This window comes from Typopeltis vanoorti, chromosome 3 (genome assembly GCF_054136105.1).
Source record: "Typopeltis vanoorti isolate ZY-2024b chromosome 3, IOZ_Tvanoo_1.0, whole genome shotgun sequence".
NCBI classification, from domain to species: Eukaryota; Metazoa; Arthropoda; class Arachnida; order Uropygi; family Thelyphonidae; genus Typopeltis; species Typopeltis vanoorti.
This window is the reverse complement of record NC_143551.1, coordinates 82135258-82157265: the sequence shown is the minus strand read 5'-3', so window position 1 is coordinate 82157265 and position 22008 is coordinate 82135258. Positions and strand designations below refer to the sequence as shown.

The window sequence follows — 22008 nt, the reverse complement described above, 5'->3', positions numbered from 1 at the left end:
GCAGACGCAAACCTGATTGCAGTAGGCAGATATTTTTCTCATTTGATCGTTATTATTCTAATGCTCATCTGGATAAGGTTTCAGACCTTCCACATTTACAAGAAGCTGTCTTAGATTACTAGAGAAGGAACCAGTCTTAGGTATATTTCTTAAAGATGATGGTAAAATCAACTTGATATAAAAAATACTGTTAAGCTTCTAATAAGAGTTTATGTATAGTCAGTATAATCATACATGGTATGATACCTATAAATTTTATGTAAATTTCCCTCATTATAAAAACTTTGCACAAATAATAACGGTTCAATAGAGTCCTGGTTAGTTAATAATGCAGGGGAATAATGTACAAATATACGTACTGAAAAACAATAGTAAGTAAAATAAGAATCGATTTTCAAATATTAAATAACAATTTTAATCTATTTCTTGAAACCATATTCATCATCCGTATCGTAATAAGTCCTCCACTCTTTTTCCAAATAACTGGATATATTTCTCCTTTCTGTTTGATCCGAAAATAAAGAATATAAATTGTTTCTTTGCTTGGGACAATTTCTTAATGACCCAGATGAATATTTTTCTGTAGTATGTGAAGTTGAGGATGAGGATGATAGAAATCTTTGGTCTGGTGGTTGGCATTGCTTTTGTAGAAGCTTAACGGGACGAGCTGGCAGAGGAGGGGGTACATCTACTTTTTTTTTCGACACTGTGCATCCAAGAAGATCATAGTCGATTTCCTCGTACAGATGATATTCCGTGGAGTTAGAGAGGCTGCTTGAACTGGAGCTTGCTAAGTTCTTGCCATCTACAGAAGAGTATTCTTCCAAGAACCGGCTATGATATGTGGAATTCTGTAGTTCATCTTCTCTTTTAACTGAAGCACGCATTTCCCTTTCACTGGAATGCGTGTTTATGGAGTCACCGGATTTTACCTTTAACTGCTTGTGGTCTAAATATCGTTTGAAATGGAATTCTTCAACAATATGCAACATATATTTTACGATTTCTGTAAACCTGGACTTAGCTGCATTTCCTATAGATTTAGCACTTCTTCCCTGTAAAGACTTCTTGGAGTGAAAATGAATTTCGGATGGTTCATTTCCTTTGTTATTATCGGGGTATATTGATGATGCTGATTCTTCAGGAGTTGAATTATCGTTATCACTGCTTGCTTTATCTGCGAAGAAATATAAACAAAATTAGTTGACTTTTCTGTGACATACATTTATAAAGCAGCTGTGTTATATTTAAAAAAATCGGAAAAAATGAATTAACTAAACAGTACATAACTGCTCATACAGCTTGTAATCTTTTTTAAAGTAACTTTTATCACCTCTGCTCCATACCAATTAATTTGAACATCGATGCTCAAGTTTTGTTATTATTGTTGTTATTATTATTATTATTATTATTATTATTATTATTATTATTATTATTATTATTATTATTATTAGCAGTAGTAGTAGTAGTAGTATTGTACTAGGTTTTCACAAAGGAATGCTGGTATTTTAAGTGTAAATATTATCCAAACTGTCGATATTATCTAGACTAACATGGTCATTCATCTGCTTAAATAAGTTTTGCACATTCATTCCCCATCCCATTCTAATCATCAATTGTCAAGCTGGTGATAGATTTAAAAAAAATAAATAAATAAAGAGTCCGTTTTATGGAACCCAAAATTCGAGTCGCTAGTTCGCTGTAAAGAAGGATAAATCAATCTATCAGGAGAATGATAAATGTATAAATGTCTCAAGCAGTATGTGTATATAATCAGTTTAAGGAAACTGGCAATATTGAGCAGGATACTCAAGAACTTCTTTGTATCTTTCCTGGCTAAAACATATCCTGACCTTAAATTCTTCGAGTTTTTTTTTTCCCTATGGGATTATGTAGAAGATAAAGTATATGTGTCACTATAAGAGTTGAAAGACAAAAATAGAGAAATTAGACACACTTACTCAGAAACTGTTGGAACGCATGTGGCAAGAGCTGTATTATAAGTTATATATATGCCGAGACACTCATTGAACTCACATTGTTTATCCCCTCTCCGACTCTAAAACATGCTCTAGTTTAAATGTTTATTACTCCTGTATCTTTTCTTTAAAATAAATCTTTGCATTTAAATTATCGACATTTTTAAGGGAACTTCGTATAAGATGGAATATCCGTAACTGAACAGATGATTAAATGCTCGTGTGAATTTGAAAAGTAAAACAAGGTGCTTTTCACAAATCATTTCATTTCATACAGAAATTGGAATTTCCGATATCCAAAATTGCATTGCCATGACCGTGAAGAACGGTAACGAGAGTAAATAAATAATTATAATCACAGTCTAGATACTTGAGCCTCAGAAAGGAAACAATCTTATTACCATTCCAACATATGCATGATGCCAGAGAAACAAACTTTTTTAATTTCAGTATTAATTAAAATTTATTGTTTTGAAAAGTTTTACTCAGGAAAATTTAGCAGAAGAGATAAGTACTTAAAGAAATAGTAGATACTTAGGGAAAGAGAATGAGTAAAGATATGTTTGTTTTTAGAGTTTAGTGAACTATTAAATGACTTTTTCATAAGTGTTTTAGATCTAATCTCTCGTTCATCGTATTGCTCCATTAGATATTTTTATGCACTTTTTTGTTTCAAGCCTTTTTTTTTTCCTCTTTTTTTTTTGTACCCTAGTTCCGGCAGAAATGTTCTACTCTTTCGAGTAACAAAACCGGTTTTAAAATTGCCTTTGAAAATTCCTTAACTGCAAGTTTGCGTGTTGTAGACGGCATTCTCCTGTAATTGTTAGGTATTTCAGCCCGAAAACCTTGCAGTACAGGTTTCAAAGACAGTGACCATGATAATGATATCGTTCTTGTAAAAAACTTAAAAAAAGAAAAAAAAACGAAAAAAAAAACTCTTTCATTTCGAACGTGAGGCATTGAATAAGTGTTAATACACAATTTCTTTACAGTGAAAATTACACGAAAATACGTTTACAGCGATTATAAACGATGGTGGCCTTTAACTTTTATTGTAATTTTCACATCAATTTTATGCAAAAATTGAGGAAAGCCCTCTTCTGTTTATGTAATTCACATAAAAATACTTGACATTATCCACAATATTGCACAATAGTGTGCATTTTATTAATTATGCATCCAATCTAATTAATTATATATGAATGTGCCAGATAACATAATAATATGCATAGCGTCCAGTGGAGCAAATGGAAGTAGATAAATGGACCACTATGCCATTTATTAAATTTTTATATGTTCAGCTATCCGTTATGATTTTATAATAAAACTAAAGAGATAATTATTATCGCAGAGATACTGATTTAATTGAAAAATTGAAGCAAATGCAAATATTGTACAATAGAAATCGAAATGACCTATTTGCATTTATAATTTTTTTTAAAATCAATTTCTATATTATATCAATTTATAAGAAAAAAAATGAAGATATACTGCAATGCGCTTATAAATGCATTAAAGATACTTGGACAATGACCGCTGAAATCTTCAGTCCCAACTTCATACGATGACTGACAGAGGGTGTGAATGAAATATTATATTTGCATTGTATTTCTTACTTATCAAAATAATATAATTACGACATTTTGTCACACAAAAAGGAAACAGTCAATTTATTTTTGAAACATTTTCATTCATGTTTTAACACCAATACAATTGTCCTTGCGCTACTCTGGATATCCTTGTTTTAAAGGCAGGTGATTGAATACGATTGAAGAAGCGTTGAAAACAGTCTAACAGTCTTCTAAACTTAACTTCCCCTGCTCCCTCCCCGTTGCAACCGGTTTGATGCTCCACCATAATCAATTGGTTTCCCGTCCTGACCCTACGCTATGTCATTACAGCCTTTCTGTCAGTCTTTGCTGTCACTATGAGAGTGTAATGAACTATCTTTTCAACTAACAAAAGGGTAACATCTTACCAAGAACGTGCTTCCAACTAACTTCCTAGATCCTATGAAGTTACTTTTCGTATATTTTATTCTTGTTTGAAATTTGTGGTCAGCTGTTGGTAATAGATATTCATTTGGTGTCAGAAATTCTTAATAAACTTCGCTAGGTTTTGTAGATTGCATTTATTATTTTCTTTTGTTTCTGTTCTGTAAGTCCTGAAAATTTTGAATTCTCCCACTGAATATCCGTGAATTGGAAACAAATTTGGACTCTTGTTTCTTTTCAAAATAAACAAAATTAGACCACAGTCAGTTTCATTTTGAGGAAATATTTTGATAAACGAGCTCATAAATATTTTGTCCGCCTAGATTATATTTATATATGGGCAAATTTTTACATGGCAAATGCAATATTTTAATATTATAGGTAGTATATATGAGGAAAAACATTTCAAATTATTACTATCAAGCAATTTAATAAATATCAGCCATACTAGATTATATAAATATTTGATAATAACCATAACAGACTCTTTGCGTATATTTAAAAGAAAAAACGAGGTCGGAATTAAATGTGTTAATAAAGATGAAGAAATTAAACAAGAGTTGCAGAAGAAGAGAAAGCTGTTACGTGACAAATACAAAGAGTCGGACTTAGAGATTAGGAAAAGAGACTACCTAAACAATTTAATGAAACCCCAAAGTTTTTTATTTATTTTTATTTTTTTTTATTTACTATGTGGCTATCAAGAAAAAGAATAACTATCAGAGAATCACTTTGTTCGATGGAGTTGCTGGTAGAATGCAGAAGTTATAATGGATCTATTTTTAGTGATTATTTTATTAAGACATTTCATACTGATGGAAATTATTTTATTCCAAGAGACAGGGGTTGATGGATTAGAAGCAAATTAGCTGGAGGTGTTTTCAGGATTTTAAGTAATTGATATACATAAGGCGATTCCAGTAGAATAAATTTGTCCCCGTGTTATGAAATAATGTCCTAAGCAGCTGACAATGCCCGTTTGAATAGACCATTCGTGTGTAAGTAGACGAATGGAGACCTCGTTCAAACGGAGATAAATGTTTTTCCATTTTTCCCTGTCGAACTCCGGTACCGTATCACCAGTGTATTTTGGGTTAGTGGTAATTAGGGAGTTAAATGTCAAGGGACCTCACCGAAAGTGCTGCAGTGAATTGCTGTTATTTGGAAATGTGATAAAAACAACTAAGATTATGAGGCCAGTATATTTATTATGTCTGTTAATCGCATGCTGGTTTTATGCTTCCTGGCATGAAACCAGCTGACTTGCCTTCAATTGAATAAGCTCTCGTAAAGTTTGCTTCCTAGATGAGATTCTGACATAGCGCTTTTCAACCAAAGGGCAGGCGTGTAGATACCGGCTGATGCTAACTGAAATAAGAACATTTAAGTAGTAAGGAAGCGGTTATTCCTCTTATACAGCTTTGATTACACCGCATCTGAATTTAATGCATAAAATTTGGTCGCCTGGATGATTTCAAGGATATGGGCAGACATTAGGAAGAGTCCGGGGGTAGTAACAAACTCCGAATTATAGAATGTAGTATATAGTAGTATCAGAACTATAGAATGGCTGCTGTGAAGTTGATTAAGGAATGCAGTTTGCAGATGCGGTAATTAAACAGAGGAGAAGGAGGACGCTTCTCCTGACCAGCACATTTCAACAACTAGAATTTGTTTAAGGAACTGGTCAGATAGATATCTCAGATATTTTTCAAAGAATTGAAGAAGTACAGAAGATAAGGACGAGAAGCCATCACTGAAATCATAATGATGTGATAAATGAGTAGCGAAATAAATTTATCTGGAAATTTAATGGCAAATTCCTACAATAAAACAGCATTACTGTTTAAAGGATATTAACTTAACATCATATGACAAGAAGGTTACATGAAATTAAATCTCAAAAAAAAAGTATTAAATACTAATAAATAACTTTCATTATCATTACCGGAGAATTAACAAATGTCGCTAGGTGCTTTAACCAGCTTTATAAGAAACAGAAAGACTAATTTTTAGTACTGACTTATTCCCTAAGAATTCACTCCGTTGCTTTACATTATTTTTCAAATTCCATTTGTTCGAAAAACCAGACTTGTTTCAGTAATCTAATTACATTTTATAATAAGGTCACTACTGCGAATACGCATATACTGCGATATTTCAGAAATGTCACGTGATATTTCAACCATTATTTTAAATAATAATTGTCTACACTTATCTCAACACAAGTTTAATTAATCTGTATTGTCCTTTCTTTTAGCATTAGATTTTTTAAAAAAAGAACGATAATAATAAATAAATAAATAAACATTTTATAGAATTACAGAAAAAAAAAGCCGGAGAAGAGGATAAATTGAAGGCGGAGAAGAAATAAATTACTCCGGAGATGAAAATTTCGAGTTATACGAGTAATATAGCCTATTTAAAATATAATCTACAATTCTTTCCTTTAGTGTTACACGGTGATCAGCATTTATTTTAGATAAATTATGGACTCTACAACTGTGTTATAAATAACTATATTAATTTCCCGACGTTTCGACTGTCAACAAAATTCTCTATAAGACCTCACTAAAAAACAAAGATAAACTAGACTACAATAAAACTATAACCATTCCATACATTAAAAGGACATCAGATATTTTATGTGATGTATTTTAGTTTAAACATAATACTACAGAAATACAACCTTAAAGCCACCTTTAAACCTGCAAAATTAAAGAGCTTACTCAACTCATCTAAAGACCCATTCCCTCTTCTGGCCCACCCTGGAGTAACCGTATTTATTGCATCTGTAATAATCTACCCAATATAGGGGAAACAGGACTATCAGACAAAAGGAACATAAACGACACATTAAATATAATAACTATGGTGAAGCTGGCCTTTCTGATCATGCCCTGAACACTTTACGTAGAATTGACTGGAAAAGCACCAGTTGTTTACATCACACCAAAACATGGTATGAACGAATTTAAGGAAGCCTGTGAGATTCTTATCAACCACCCTAATCTTAACAATAATGATGGTCTAAAAATCCCAAGCATATGGCAAGCACATATTCTACCCACTTAACCTTTCTCCCTAAGAGTTAACTATAAATACGACTTTAAGTAATCCAAAATCTTAAACCTAATATAACGATTGTCATGTTAAATTAGGACATTATTGTTACTGTAAGAAAACTATCTATATGAAAGAATGTTTCTCTGATTTTTTCTTAAATAGAATATAGCTTTGATGTAGTTTTTAATTAATTAATTAATTAATTTTAATTTTAATTTGTATTTTTTATTTATTTATTTAATTTTTTAAAATATTCTCCTTTTACTAGAGGTCATGCCAGTAGAATAACCGTTGATCAAATCATTGTCTCTTTAGCATACTGTGTAAAATGTAATTCAGCTTGTGTCTGTATATATTGTATATACTCCAGATGATGACCTTCATATGAAGATCGAAACGTCGGGAAATTAAAACAGTTATTTATAACACGGTTGTAGAGTCCATAATTTATCTAAAATGAAAATAACTTACAATTGTTTCTTAATAAAATAAACTGGTAATTTCTACAGTAATTGGCGATTCAGAAATCCAGTGGTAAGTATAAACAATCCAGATATATACTCTACACCCTTTCTTTAATCAAATAGGAATAGCAAAATTTGGTAGGTGGTGGAAGATTCAATAGTTCTCTAACTATAACAAGAATTCATAAACTTGGGAGGATAAGAAATAAATTACCCCAGAGATCAAAAATTTGGATTATAATATAGCCTATGATCGTTTTTTATGTAAATTAACGAGTAGACTGCACGAAATTCGATAGTTAGTGAATCCATCAAATTTTGGTGAATTTACATTCTTGTGATACAGATTTGATATGGTATGACAAAAAAAAAAAAAAAACATTCACTTTTATTATTAAGTATATACACATTGAGTAGCCAGTTTATTAGAAATATCCACCGAAAGTACAAAAAACATATCTTAGACCATGATTCCGCTGCTACCAGCTTGCATTGTTGGAATGAAGCGTGACCGATCTTGACTTTGAGTAGTTGTTTCAATCCTCTTGTCCTTCCTTTCGCATGAAACAAACAAACAAACAAAAAAGGATTCATCACCCCATGATACCTTTCTCCAGTCTTCCTGTATCCGATACTGATATTTCTTCACCAACTTTAGTGTGGTACGAGTATATGTTCTTGGCAAATTATGGATGAAACTTCTAGTTATGAGATCAGCATACAGAACTGTACAGAAATAATACAGTAGAGCATTATTTCTGTCACTCACTTGGAAACTCCAGCAAGCTTTACAGGATGAAAACCATCGTATATCATAAAGAAACTCGGATTTAGATAGCTTCCTAAACGGTATTCGAGCTAACCGCAAGTCTTCCAGCCGAAGGAAACATGTCACGTCATCCTTCAGTTACGGTAGTGGCACAGTCATTTAATGAATTGCAGCAAGCTTCTTCTTCTCAGATCGGTCAGCTCTTTTCGGTCTACAGGCCTTCATGTGATATTTTCAATTTATTATATTATTCTGCGTATACCCAAGATATTGAAGCATGTTGCCATCCTAGAAGGGCAACGATTTTCGAGATGCTCAATACGGCTTGCTTCTCCTCCTTCGTAAAAAGTGACTCGGATCATCTTTATATATTATCACTTATCCCAAGCAGTCTTGCCGTTTTTCTATCGTACATTGTTATTTGCGTGTTACTTCGCGTGGATTCCGGTTAGCATAGGAATATCTCTAATAATTTGGTCACTTAGAGAGAACAGGGAGCTGTAAGATTTACCTCCTTAATCGGTTAATACTTCTCGCCTGCGCAATAGCATTCTATAAGCATAGCCAATGTGGATAACTTATTTTTGAAATCAGTATGTTAAATTCTTTTAAAAGTATGGAAATGAGTTTTCATGCTGATTTCAAAATATGGTTTCAAAAGTTGCATGATTGTAGTACATTTTCTCCTCTCAGGGTAGCTCACTAAGAGAGGTCGGATGAAAGGAAATAAAAATAATAATAAAATAAATAAATAAATAAATATATATATATATATATATATATATATATATATATAAGGAAGAATAGAATCAGGACACGACACAATTGATACTGAGCAATATTCCATGTCATAATTGCAAATAACTCTTTAAATACATATTTCTGTTTTATAATACTCCTTTGAAACTTTTTACCGGATTTTAGTGAATGCGTGGACCCGGTGAGTTTGGATAGCCTGTATGACCACCAACTAGAAAATGTTGCGTTTATTGTGTTAATGAACGATAATGTCAGTCAAGAACTTTTACTGTAATTAAGAAGAGTATACACTAAAGAAAAGTACACTAAACCTCCTCTTTTAACACCTGTTTTCCTAGAAAACCTTCGTTAAGTGGACCGTCATAAATCGAATAATTTTCCATAGGCTCGTATTGCCAAGAGTTTAGTTTACTTTCCTATAAATGCAGTTTAAACTGTATAATACCACGCCAAAAGGGCCACCAAACTAAAATATTCCACTTAAATAATAAAATGATAAATACATTTATTTAATTATGCAAACGTGAAAATGTTAACTGTTTTGAACTTAAATAAATCTACAGGTAGTTTCTTAACTAAGGGGTCTTTCTTCTCTCGATAAATTCCCCTGCAGCATGACAAAGCATTCCTGATCATCGCTAAGACGGAGTTCCATCCAAAATTTGGATTACTTTCAAAAATATTTTAAACCGATGTCAGTATTTTCCATTCTACATACACGTCTTTATAATGTAAAGGTAGGATTGGGATCTTTAATTTCTTCAATGGTTCATTATTCTACCATTTCAATAATGTTTCCATTGCTCTACCATTTCAATAAAGCTCCTAAACAGTAGGCTGCTTTTCATGCAAGAATAAGCGATTCATTTACAGCTTCAGTAGAGACTTTTAGAGCCAACTGATTTGCAATTTCAACCATGTTGTTCTTTCCAAAGGATCTTAAAAAGTCATCAATGAACAGCGGGCGGAGTTTCTTCCAAACTCCCATCAGCTCTGATTCATTGACTACTTCATTTCAAGCATCTTTAATTTTTTATAGCATTTAAAATGCTAAATTTCTCATAAACTCTTGGGTTCTTCGGCTAACTTCTGCACCTATTTCCTTTATCACCTTTTCAAGGGTTGGGCTGTAATTATACAGACTGGAGACTAATTTCCCCTTTTACTTATGAAGTGTTTCGGACAGAGCAACAGCGAGGATTTAAAAAAATTAAAAAAAAGCAAATATATACCTTTTGTGACGTAAAACCTTAGTTACTGAATAAAAATACACTATGTTCAGATTTTAGAAATCATTCTTATTGGTCAAATATTGTCGGTTGTATGCTGTGTATATATTGTCTGTCTCCGTCAGTCTTCACATTACTATTGAATAATACGTTTTGTAATCCAATTGCCTTCTGTGGCTCATCATTTCACAGGTCATAATTGAAAAATCTATATCAGTCGTAAAAGTGGGAAGCCGTAAAACGGGGTCTATTGTACTGAACAGGATGTCTTAATGGAATTTTCATAGGTAATATAGGAAAATATTTTTCTGGTCGATAAAAGTCACGTTTGACATTTCTTTTTTATTCGATCTTTACTGGTCATACTTTCGAAAACATTTTCTTCGAAATCCTTACTTATAATTAACATTTATTAGTGGATTCATCGATCTATCACATTGTTATTTCGCCATTTTTTGTTAGCAAATCACGAATTAAGGTACCAAACATTAAAAAAAAAGCCCGTTTTCTCTCTCGGTGTACAACTAAACATTGTCAAATGTTCGTAATTGGTTGCATGATTGATGAGCTTGAAAATCATTATTGTAAACATTAAAGTACTAGCACTTTCTCACTCAGAGTTCGCTATCGACAGATTACACACTTGGGGCTTCCTGTTATTAATTATTATGAGACAGAAATACCAAGTCGTATCATGCTCATTTCAAACTAAATTAAAAACAAAGTCCTTCTGTAAGAAAAAAAACAAAACAAAATGCTAACCATCTACTAATGTAGCGATAATAATAATGATTAACTGCTATCTCCATTATTAGCCAATTACGGGGTATTATACGCTGCCATGCTAATGAGAGCTGTTTTTATGTGATATTTTAGGAAAGCGAAAATACTTGAACGCTTAAAGGTATTACAGATCGTTATTTGAATTATGTTATACGCGTACAGTGCATGCAAGTTTCATTATATCTATACAACACGAATTGCAAATCTTAGTTGCCATCAGGATATTTTTCCACCTAAAAGAATGGCTGTTGGATCTATGGCGAGAAGACAATCAGATCAGCTGCTTTCTAGATGTTACCACGAAGTTCTTAGAGTTTTCTCATTTATCTGGGAAATATGCAGAGCCATCCTGTTTTAATCTTTGACCCTCTTTCTGGGAAGGAAATCTCGTGTCAATCTTCATTTTTTTTTTTTTATGAAGAATGGCTATTTGTTACACTACTAACACAGTGGTTACAAGGAGTATGGCATAGTTTGTTTTATTAGTTTCAATTAATTCTAATTCGTTTGCTTTTAAAACTTAATATAGCACTGTGTGATAATGTTACTCAAAACTATTCTTTGCAACAAATAAAAAAGTAAAATATTTATGTTAGAAATTTGCATAATTTCCATAAAATTGTTGCGATCTTTAAATGTGCTAAATTCAGATGAATATGTGTCGCAAGATTAAAATATTATCTGAATGACTTGTTTTATGAAAGTATTTCCAATAGTATCTCGACTTTGAATTCCAGCCAGAAGTCATCCCTTTTCCTTACTCTTCTATACAATGAAAAAAAAAAGTTTCGATTGTAGCAACAGATGGATGCCTCATGATAAATTATAGCTTCTGCTGTTAATATCCTATCTTTAAAATGCGTGCAGCCACTTCCCAACGCTGTGCTTTTGAGTGTCGAACTCGTGTCACAAATATTTTTTTGAACTGGGGAGGAAAAGGCTGTACTCAATATTAGAGATTTTTCAAGGTATCACCGTTCACTAGTATACTGTAAATGGAAGTAAATCTGTGAGAAGACCGAAAACTTTTCAACGTTAGTTTTGAACCTATATACATTGGGAATTTAGGAAACACACAAGAAAGAAATTATTCTAAAGAAGGGAATGAACAAAGAGAACGAAAAATTTGTTTGGATTTGCTGTATGTTATTTGGAATTAAACTATGAAGAAGCAGTAACTACAGCACTCCTCATAGCGATTTAAAACGAGTGGGAGAATTACTGATGATAATTTTTATGAACATGGACACCATGATAATATCTATACAAAATGCGCGCAACAGAACGTGAACATCTACATGAAAGTGAATCAGCAAGAACTGAGTCATTAAATTCGTGGAGATACCATTTCAGATGTGAAAACATTGCGTGAAAATATTATACAGTTCCAAGATAAAAACACGATGTTGAGGATGTATTTTCGATATGCATAGGGTTAATATTGATCAAAAGTTAACTAATGTTCAAAATTAGTGGTTGATCCCCGATCTTTAATTTTGGGATGAGGTAATTTACAAATATTAATTAATCCTCTCATACATAAATCTCAATTTATGTATGAGAGGATTGATAAATACTTATGGTTTTTTAATATAATGTTTCTTATTTAATGTAAGAAACGTAACTATGTATTTATGAAAGTGGATATGTTTCTGATGAATTCAGGAAGTCTGTCTCTATAAACATTCCAAAAAGCTTCTGCAGGCGAATGTAAAGACCGCATACCAGTAAGCCCAATGAGTCATGTAATAAAATTACTATTACGAATTATATTGGAAAGAATAAAATTAAAATCTGCAAATAAAATGAAGGACATCCAAAGTGGATTAATGAAAACTACAGGAATAAGATAGGGTATCTTCAATATCAGAATGATACTAGAAAGAAGCTGGAAATGAAAAAATGATGATCGATGTTTATCTTTGTTTTATAGATTATAAAAAAAATCATTATTTACCATATGAAATAATAGAAATATAGAAACATTAATAAAGAAAAGAGTAGACAAGAATAACATACGACCAATAATATATATATAACAATATATATAACAATATATATATATATATATATATATATATATATTGTTTATGGAAATATTTATATATTTCTATATTTGTTATATATATATATATATATAACAAATGTGTTATATATATATTGAACGGTCAGAAATATTCCAAAAACAAAAGTGGTTAGACAGAGATGGGTGTGCTTTCTCCTCTTTTGTTCAATCTTTACAGTGAGGAATGTTTGGAAGAACTGGAGTGTGTGTGAGTGGTGGTGGTGGTGGGGGGGGGGGGAATAGCAGGAAGAAATATAAATAACCTTCGTTATGCGGATAACACTGGATTGATTGGTGAAAAAATGCCGTTACATTGCTTTTAAAAAAAAACAACTAAATTTATGTAGTAGCAGAGAAAAATATACCCCGAAGTTAACAATAAAAGTAGAAACCAAATTATAGCACAAAAATCAAATTTTTAACTGATGAGTACTAAAATGCAGCTAATAAAGAACACAGAAAAGAAAAAATATCATATATAGATCATTTTAAATTAAGGGATATTACATCTCATATTGCTTCACAGCCGAAAAAGAAACTCAAAGAGTTTCATGCCGAATATAGAAACTATATATAAAGTTCGGCGAGTCCAAGCGTAAGCAAATACCTGGATAGTGCAACACATAACCCATTTGATAGTGCAACACATAACCCATTTGGTAGTGCAACACTGAGGCAAATCATAGTAAGGGTGGAGCAAGCTTCGATCACTATTCTTGGTATTTACCCATAATGTGAAACCCAGCTCCTAGGAGCTGTATTACTGTTCTACATTATGAGAGAAGGTCACTACCCAGACCGGTTTCAACCTTTATTAAGGTCTCATCAGTGAGTAACTAGACCTAGATAATACCAAATTTGTAGCGAACAGAGGCAATTCTTATAGCATACCCTACTATAAGAATTGCCAAGAAGGTGTCCTAATAAATTACTAAATATATGAAGAGCCAAAGGCTTCAATTCGGCGACGTAAATTTATTTTAAATTAAGGGATATTACATCCCATATTGTGGGATATAATATCCCTTAATTTAAAATAATTTTACGTCGCCGAATTGAAGCCTTTGGCTCTTCATATATTTAGTAATATATAGATCATATTGCAAGGGGTTGAAAGTCTTCGAAAAGATTTATTGAGAAAATAATTGAAGGTAAGCGAAAGAAAGGAAGACAGCTACACATATGGTCAAAAACAGAAAGGACTAGATGGTCCTGAATTATGCAGAAAGCAAGAGAGCAGCCCAGAAACATATGGAGATGACACTTAACAGGACAAGACCACTCCACTCTTCTTTCCCTTCTGGTTCAGCCACTACATAAGCAGAACAACAAAAACAAAATAAGTTTCTTGAATGCAGATACTTCTGATACGCTTATCTCAAGAAAAGAAATCTCGTCTTGCATTTGGTGTATTCAAAAATACAGGAATAAAGCAAACCCGAGTTTTGTCAGTTCTGAATTTAAAACTTGTTAGAACCTCAAGGAGGAATTGTTTCAAGATAAGTACTTAAGATTTGTGCTATAGTAGTAGTAGTAAATAGTCTAGACGTTTTATGTAGTGCAAGACTAGCTAAATAAGAAAGAAACGCAATGCAATATAACTTCGGATTACATGTGCAGTCAACTGGAGAAGATTGTCGATACAGAGTAATAGTTGAAAGAACTGGTATGTTATTTCACCATCATTTGCAAAGTTTGAGGATAAAGATCTGTGTACTATTACATATGATGGGTAATAAGATGGAAAACTAGCAACCGATTTGCAGCTATCGAAGCAACTGAGGCTTCGACTGAAGTTAGTGTATTATTAATGTTTACTGCGTGTGTTATGTGGCCAGTTTGCCTATTTTGTAAGATGGAAAACTCGGGTTTTTCCGAAGTAAAAGCCCTGTCATCTCCATCTGAGATTAGCTAACTCACTTTCGGTTAAGCTCTTATGGAAGACAAAAGACTGACCATAAGGTAGCTTACACTTACAGCTTAATAAATTTTTGTGGCAAACCCTGATCAAATGCCTCAGAGATGTAAAGAGCAATCATTTGGGTTTCTTCTAAGCTTTTCTGTAGTATTTGTCGAAAGCATTGTAGAGTTTTCCGAGGCATGCGCAGGTTTTCTCTCTCTCTCTCTCTGTGTGTGTGTATATGTGTGTGTGTGAGAGAGAGAGAGAGAAGAGAGAGAGAGAGAGAGAGAGAGAGAGAGAGAGAGAGAGAGAGAGAGAGAGGAGAGAGAGAGAATAACTGCAGCTAGTTAAGTGTGTACGTACTAGGAACATAATAATTATTACAAAATATTTTGGTATAGCGTTTTCCATGTCTACGAGTTTGAAACCTATTATTAACATTCTGATTAAAGTATTTAAGGGAAGTCTCTTCCAACCAAATTGTATGCATAATGAATTCAAAGATTTCATTTCAGTTTAATATTCAAGAAATCTATGTCACTTAGTTAATTACCTATTCTACGAAGTACGTTACACCCTAAAGCAGAAGTTCTTAATGGTATAGTGTACTAATAGAAGACTCAAAAGTATTAATTATATGAGGGGAAACTAAAGCTGTTTCAGCCATCTTCTTTCCATCAATAATAACAATATCCTTATAATGATAGACGAAAACGTATATAATTGAGCTACATTCATATTAATTTTAATGAAATTTTACAGTCTCATATCAGATGCACTGTATTTTAATACCAGTACTAGGTACAGTATTACAGCTGGTGTAGATATTAAAATAAAAGGGACCTAATAAGAGACACTGCTATTCAAGTTATCTCGTAACTAAAATGTAGTAAAGTGAGAAAGTGATAAAAAAGAAACATATTTGCTCACAAAACAACTTTTTTAATTCGCCTTAATTCATTTTTGCAGCAAATAGAATTGAAAATGAAAAAGGGCAACTTCAAAACAAAAATGCATTTTATTTTTGTTTTGAAGGTATATTATGTCTATTCTTATAATAATAATTACCGTTGTTAAGCTTACTGACTTTTAAATTCGCAATATTACATTCCATTTAAAAATTACTTTCGTCTGCTGAACATTGAATTCAGTTGCTTCATTTTTTCAGATATTTTTATTATTAGAATTATCAGAATTATCATGACACCTCCAGGGAGCCCAAATACTCATCGAGGGAGGGCACCTGCTCCACAATCCTCCGTCTCAACCACTCAATCCACCAACTACAACGAACCGCAGCATCTACACCAACGCCATCTACCGCCGACCACCATCACTAGTATTTTCACAGACAATCACAAACATCCATGCCCACGGTGGGATTCGAACCGGCAGCCTTTTGGCTGGACAACGGATACGCTAACCACTCTGCCCGCAAAATCCTAACGTCGAGGCGGATATTAACCACCGACCTATGGATATAAGTCGGTGGTTAATTCTACCATTCTAATAACAAAAATGAATGTAACAAATGATATTTTGAAAAAAAAATAATCAGTGTTTTTTATTGTTCTTGTTTTTATTTCTGTCCTTATTCTTATTATTCATTGACTTCTTCTTGGAATGGTTCTTACACAAAGGAAATATTCTCCAAACAATGAGAATTAACCTGGGACATATCATTACAAAATGTGGGATTTTAGGAGTACTTTTTTTTTTTTTCGTGACGAGTCGGATTTTGCATAATTTGTCAAGCTCTGGATATCTTTATGATTGAGTATATTTTCCATGATGAGTCTGAGGACCGCGTGGCGGTTTGTTGTATTAATAATTACGATTATTTGTTGTAAAATCTTCGCTTTCGATGAGTCGTTGAGTTATGTACACACTGGTGTACAAAACCTAAGGAAGAAAACTATTTTTGAAAGTTACAACCATAAATTCAGACGAATCCGCTTGTGATAGTTTGTATACTGACGATTTCGAGTAGAAAGCGGGTACACATTCAAATTTTCAAATCGTGCGCAAAGAGGTCAGTCATGTGGTAGCACTCAACAGGATAAAAGATAAAAGGATGCGCTAAGCGAATTGTGTTTGAAGGAAGCTCTTTTCGTGAATTAATAAAGTTCAAACTTGAATGGCTTGTAATATTTCAAAGACATCATCTAGATGATTTCATGTGGGAAAGAATTACTGGAAAGCTTGAAGAAGGCCACAGAATTACTTATATTCCCAGAGAGTTGAATCTCACATAACATTACATACAGGCCCTGGGCAGCATTTCTTACCCATGAAATGTGCTTCAGTCTTTCGCTAAGAGATCGTCCTCGCTCTGCCACGGAGCAGAAAGACAGATTTTTGATTATAATAGCAAAACATAATCGACACACCACGGCAAGTCGGCTCCATTCAAGCACAGGCACACGGATATCTCGACAAACTTTGGCAAGACTTCTGCGACAAGTAGGTCTATTCGCCCGAAGGCCTGCAGCCTGCGTCCATTTATCCATAGTTCATTGTAGAGCACAGTTTCAGTGGTGTTGTATCCATAAAAATTGGACAAGACGCCAATGGCTAATGTACCACCATTACAGAAATGTCATTTTAGTCTTTTCTCTGATTCTAGACGACACTTGAAAGTGGTACTGCTTACCGTCGTGCGAATGCTCTTGAAAGGGATAGATAGTACTGGAGTCATGATGCGGGGGGTATTATGCTTAAAGGAAGCACTGAGCTATACAATCTGGAAAAAGAGACTATGACTGGTGAACGATACTTCAACGAACTTCTTCAACATCGACTGATGCTGTAGGCGAATACATTTTTATGGGTGACAATGCCACACCACATCGTGCACAAGCAGTGGATACTTATGGAGATCGAGGATATTAACCGAATCGAGTGGCCAGCTCGATTCAATTAATATCCTCGCTCCCCAGATCTCAACCCTATAGAATACGTCCGTTTGAGACGCAATAGGAAGACGCATTGCTGCTCGAAATTCCCTTCCAGAAAAAAAGGGCCATATTCTTGCTCTGAAGGAAGAGGAGTGAGTCAGTTTACCTTAAGAACGCCTGAATCACTTGGTGTTAAACATACCACGGCGTTGTGAGAGCTGCATCGCAGTTCCGGGTAGAATTATTCCATACTGAAATGTCTCTCCGCATAGTTTTCTGTAAGCATCAGTGGCGGCTCTTCCATAAGGGTTGCAGGGCTGCATTGAATGCCGCCCTGCAACCCTTTGCCGATCAATTATTAGTGATACCATACTGCGATGGAAGCGCAGGGAGTCAATTGCAAGTTCTACCCGGAGTGGACGACCCACCACACTCACTGAATGCATTCAACTGGCTAGTATACTCAACACTGGAGCTTCATTCAATGCAGCCCTGCAACCCTTATGGACGAGCCGCCACAGGTAAGCACCGTATAAAATTTCCTAACTACGTCCTTAGGAAATTTGTGACTTTGGCCAAAAACGTATTGCAATTTAATTTGTACGAAATTTATAACACATTTTTGTATATAATATAATTTATTGGTATTACTATACTATTTATGTCCACATTTTGCTGTAGTCATGAATATTTTTTCATTTACAAGTAAAAATGTAGTTCGTCTTTTGCTTAAGATACCAATCTTAAGCAAAAGTTAGCCAGTTTAGAGCGTGGCCAGCAGGGTTTTTCCCTCAGTTTATCTGGGTTTTTCATCCTGCAATCAGGAAAACCGGCCGCATGAAGACACACGGATACAGCAGCAATACTTAAGACAATCCCTCCAGCCATAGGTCTGAATTAAGAGATTGAGGTGGTGCCCTACCTCCCCGTAAAAGGGGGCTCATGGCCGTTGAATCACCATACGAAATGAATGAACAAGTCTGAATATATATACATACACTGCTTGAAAGGACGTCAACGGACACCCATATGGGCAAGATACACCATGCATTTAACGAGTCACATGTTTGTAGCCGGTATAAATTGGAGGAATATGATGCTTCCAAATCGATGCAACTGTGTCCGGGTAAAATGGCTGCGAGAAGGGAAGGGACGGAGTTTGAAAGCGGCGTTGTGTAAAGAGGCCATGTTGTTGGCCTATGTGTTCTGCAAATTGTTGATAAATTGAGCCATTGCCGATGCATTATTAGTGAAGCGCAGGGAGTCAATTGGAAGTTCTACCCGGAGTGGACGACCCACCACACTCACTGAACGTGACCGTTGGATGCTATGAAGGATAATATGTAAAACCATCAGTTGTCAGCCGACAAGTTGAATGCGGAGCTCTGGAACACGAATCTGCATAAATATATTCAGAACCGAGGTTCACAACACAACACAACACGGATTCCATGGCAGGACTGCAATATGCAAGCTCCACATTACCCGAATCAACATGCAGCGTCGCCTTGTGTGCAAAGACCACACATATAGTGGGAGACGTGGAAGCTTGGAAAGGTGTGATATGGACCGAAAAATCAAGCTACACTCTCTACCGAACAGATGGACCGTTTGAATCTGGTGAATGCCCAGTGAACGTCTCTTACCAGAGTGCCTAACCCCAACTATGAAATTCGGATGTAGCGGTGTGATGGTATGGTTCTGTTCTTCCTCGTTTGGCCTCAGATCTCTTTATGGTACCATGAACATTGAATTCATAGAGGTATATGAACATTCTGGACAATGCCATCTTCCTACTTTGTAGCGTTTCTACGGAACTGACTATTGTCTCTTTCAGCAAGACAGTGCATCGTGTCATAAGGCTGCTGTTGCTGTAACTGTGTGGTTTGTGGACATGAACGTCATAACGCTTATCTGGCCTCCACAGAGCCATGATCTCAACTCTATTGAACATCTAGGTGAATGAAGTGAAGCGTCTGGTGAGATAAGGGACGTCCGCGCTACCACAGTCGAGGACCTCATTACATGCCTACAGGAAGAATGGTCCAAAATTCCCATCGATCGCTATCATACGTTTGTGGAAAGTATGCCCTGTAGGAATGCTGCAGTCAACACAGCGAAAGGAGGTCCTGCATCTTATTAACCTAGGCGCCATGTATGTTTATTCCTCACACTATGGTGTCTGTTGACGTTGACTTCTTTCCAAGCAGTGTGTGTGTGTGTGTGTGTGTGTGTGTGTGTGTGTGTGTGTGTGTGTGTGTGTGTGTGTGTGTGTGTGTGTGTGTGTGTGTGTGTGTGTGTGTGTGTGTGTGTTGGTTAGCGTGTAAAAGTGAATTCGCGTGCTCACTGACCTTTTTTGAAGGGGAGCTCGCACAGATCCTGTTTGTGTCCCTGTATTGCTTTAGGAAAGAACTTCATTGCGTTTTTTTTTTTTTTAAATAATTTACCTTTAATTTACCATCTCGCTATAATATCTGTAATAACAGCTACGATATCTAAAATATCTCATATCATACACCCTATACATACTGGTCACTGAATCAGAAACTTTTATTTAATACCGCGTTGGACCTCCTTTAACCCGAATTACAGCACATATGCGGTTTAGCTAGATTCAATAAGATGTCGGATTGCATCTACGTTTACAGCATACCAGGCCTTCACCAGACAGTTCTTTCACAAGTTCAGAATTGACGGAAGAGGACTTTGATCCCGGATCTGCTTTGCTAACATGTCCTATACATTCTCAATGGTGGTTCAGATCAGGGCTTTATGACGGCCAGGAAAAATAGTGTAAATCATTGACACTACCTCCAAAACCTTGACATTTCTTTACAAGGCAAGCTGAGTTGATTGCTTCATGGGGCTCCATCAAATTCTCTGCCTACCGTCGATCCAGAACAAGGTGTACTATGACTCGTCGGACTACGTGACTTTTTTTTTTCAGTCACGGTATTCCTGACATCACTGTAGAGACGAACTTTCCGGTTCTTCGCAGAAATCAGTGGTTTCTGTATAGACATGGACTGCCAATACCGATCATCTTCAATTCGCTCTATATAGTTCTGAGAGTGGGTCGGGAACAGTCTTCGTGGAATGTTTCGGTCAATTGCTGCACTCAGGAAGTTCTATTTGGCTTTACAAGCATTCTCAGCAATCTCTTTCCTGACGGACTGTCTTAGGACCACCGTTACACCTCTTAGAAAAACAATATGGATTATTTTTCAGCTGATTAGACATTCAGGATATCGCAGCTTTTGAGAAATCAGTCAGCTCTACTGTTTTCAAAATTGATGCTCCAGCCAGACTGCACTCACAATAAGTCCTTTATTGAAATCCGAAAGATCTTTTGTTTTTCACATTATGTTCAACACTACTGGCAATTAGTGACCAGCAGCATTCTTAAATAGTTGCCTAGAACATGTGGTGACGCGTGACGCGAAGTATTTTGCATAGACGCTACTCAAGTGACGTTTACGTACAACTGAATGAAGATTTCTAATTCAGTGGTCGCATGTGTAATATCAATAATAATAATAATAATAATAATAATAATAATAATAATAATAATAATAATAATAATAATAATAATAATAATCTGTTAAATTTGGGAGGAAATCCTTAGTGTTTTATTACTAACTGCAGATTAGTGTAGGTGAGAGCAGTCTCAGTATGGAAAAGTGATGTACTTAGCCTTAAGTGATGGTTAATTAAGTCACAGCTTTCACTTTTTTGTTTTGTGTGCACATGATACAGACATTCGGATTGAATTGATTTGGGACTATTTATTTGGCACTTTTACTAAAATTTATCACCTTGTTAAATCTTTATTTAAATTGGGTAGTTCTGGGCAAAAGTTTTCCTTTTTTACGATTATCTTTTCTATATTTGTTGAAATTAATACAACGAATAAATGACATAATTCTTTTATTCTATATTTTTGCATTCGCTTTTGTGAATACAAAATACCGAACAAAACTAAATATTTAATTTATTTTTGTTCGTAATTTTCATGAATCAGCCAATGGTCCTATATCTTAATAACGATACTTACCAGAGGAATTTCTAAACGAGAAAAGTCTTAAACTTTGTTGATGAAACCT

General features: G+C 34.6%; 1 protein-coding gene across 1 annotated transcript in view; it reads right to left on the bottom strand.

Moving 5' to 3' along the window:
- Positions 1–419: 419 nt before the first annotated feature.
- The window catches only part of LOC150108321 (uncharacterized), a 47156-nt gene continuing 25567 nt past the window's right edge, over positions 420–22008 (bottom strand). Inside the window, exon 2 of the mRNA XM_090390447.1 lies at positions 420–1177. Coding sequence (XP_090246573.1) covers positions 420–1177 — 758 coding nt within the window. The remainder of the gene's footprint in view (positions 1178–22008) is intronic.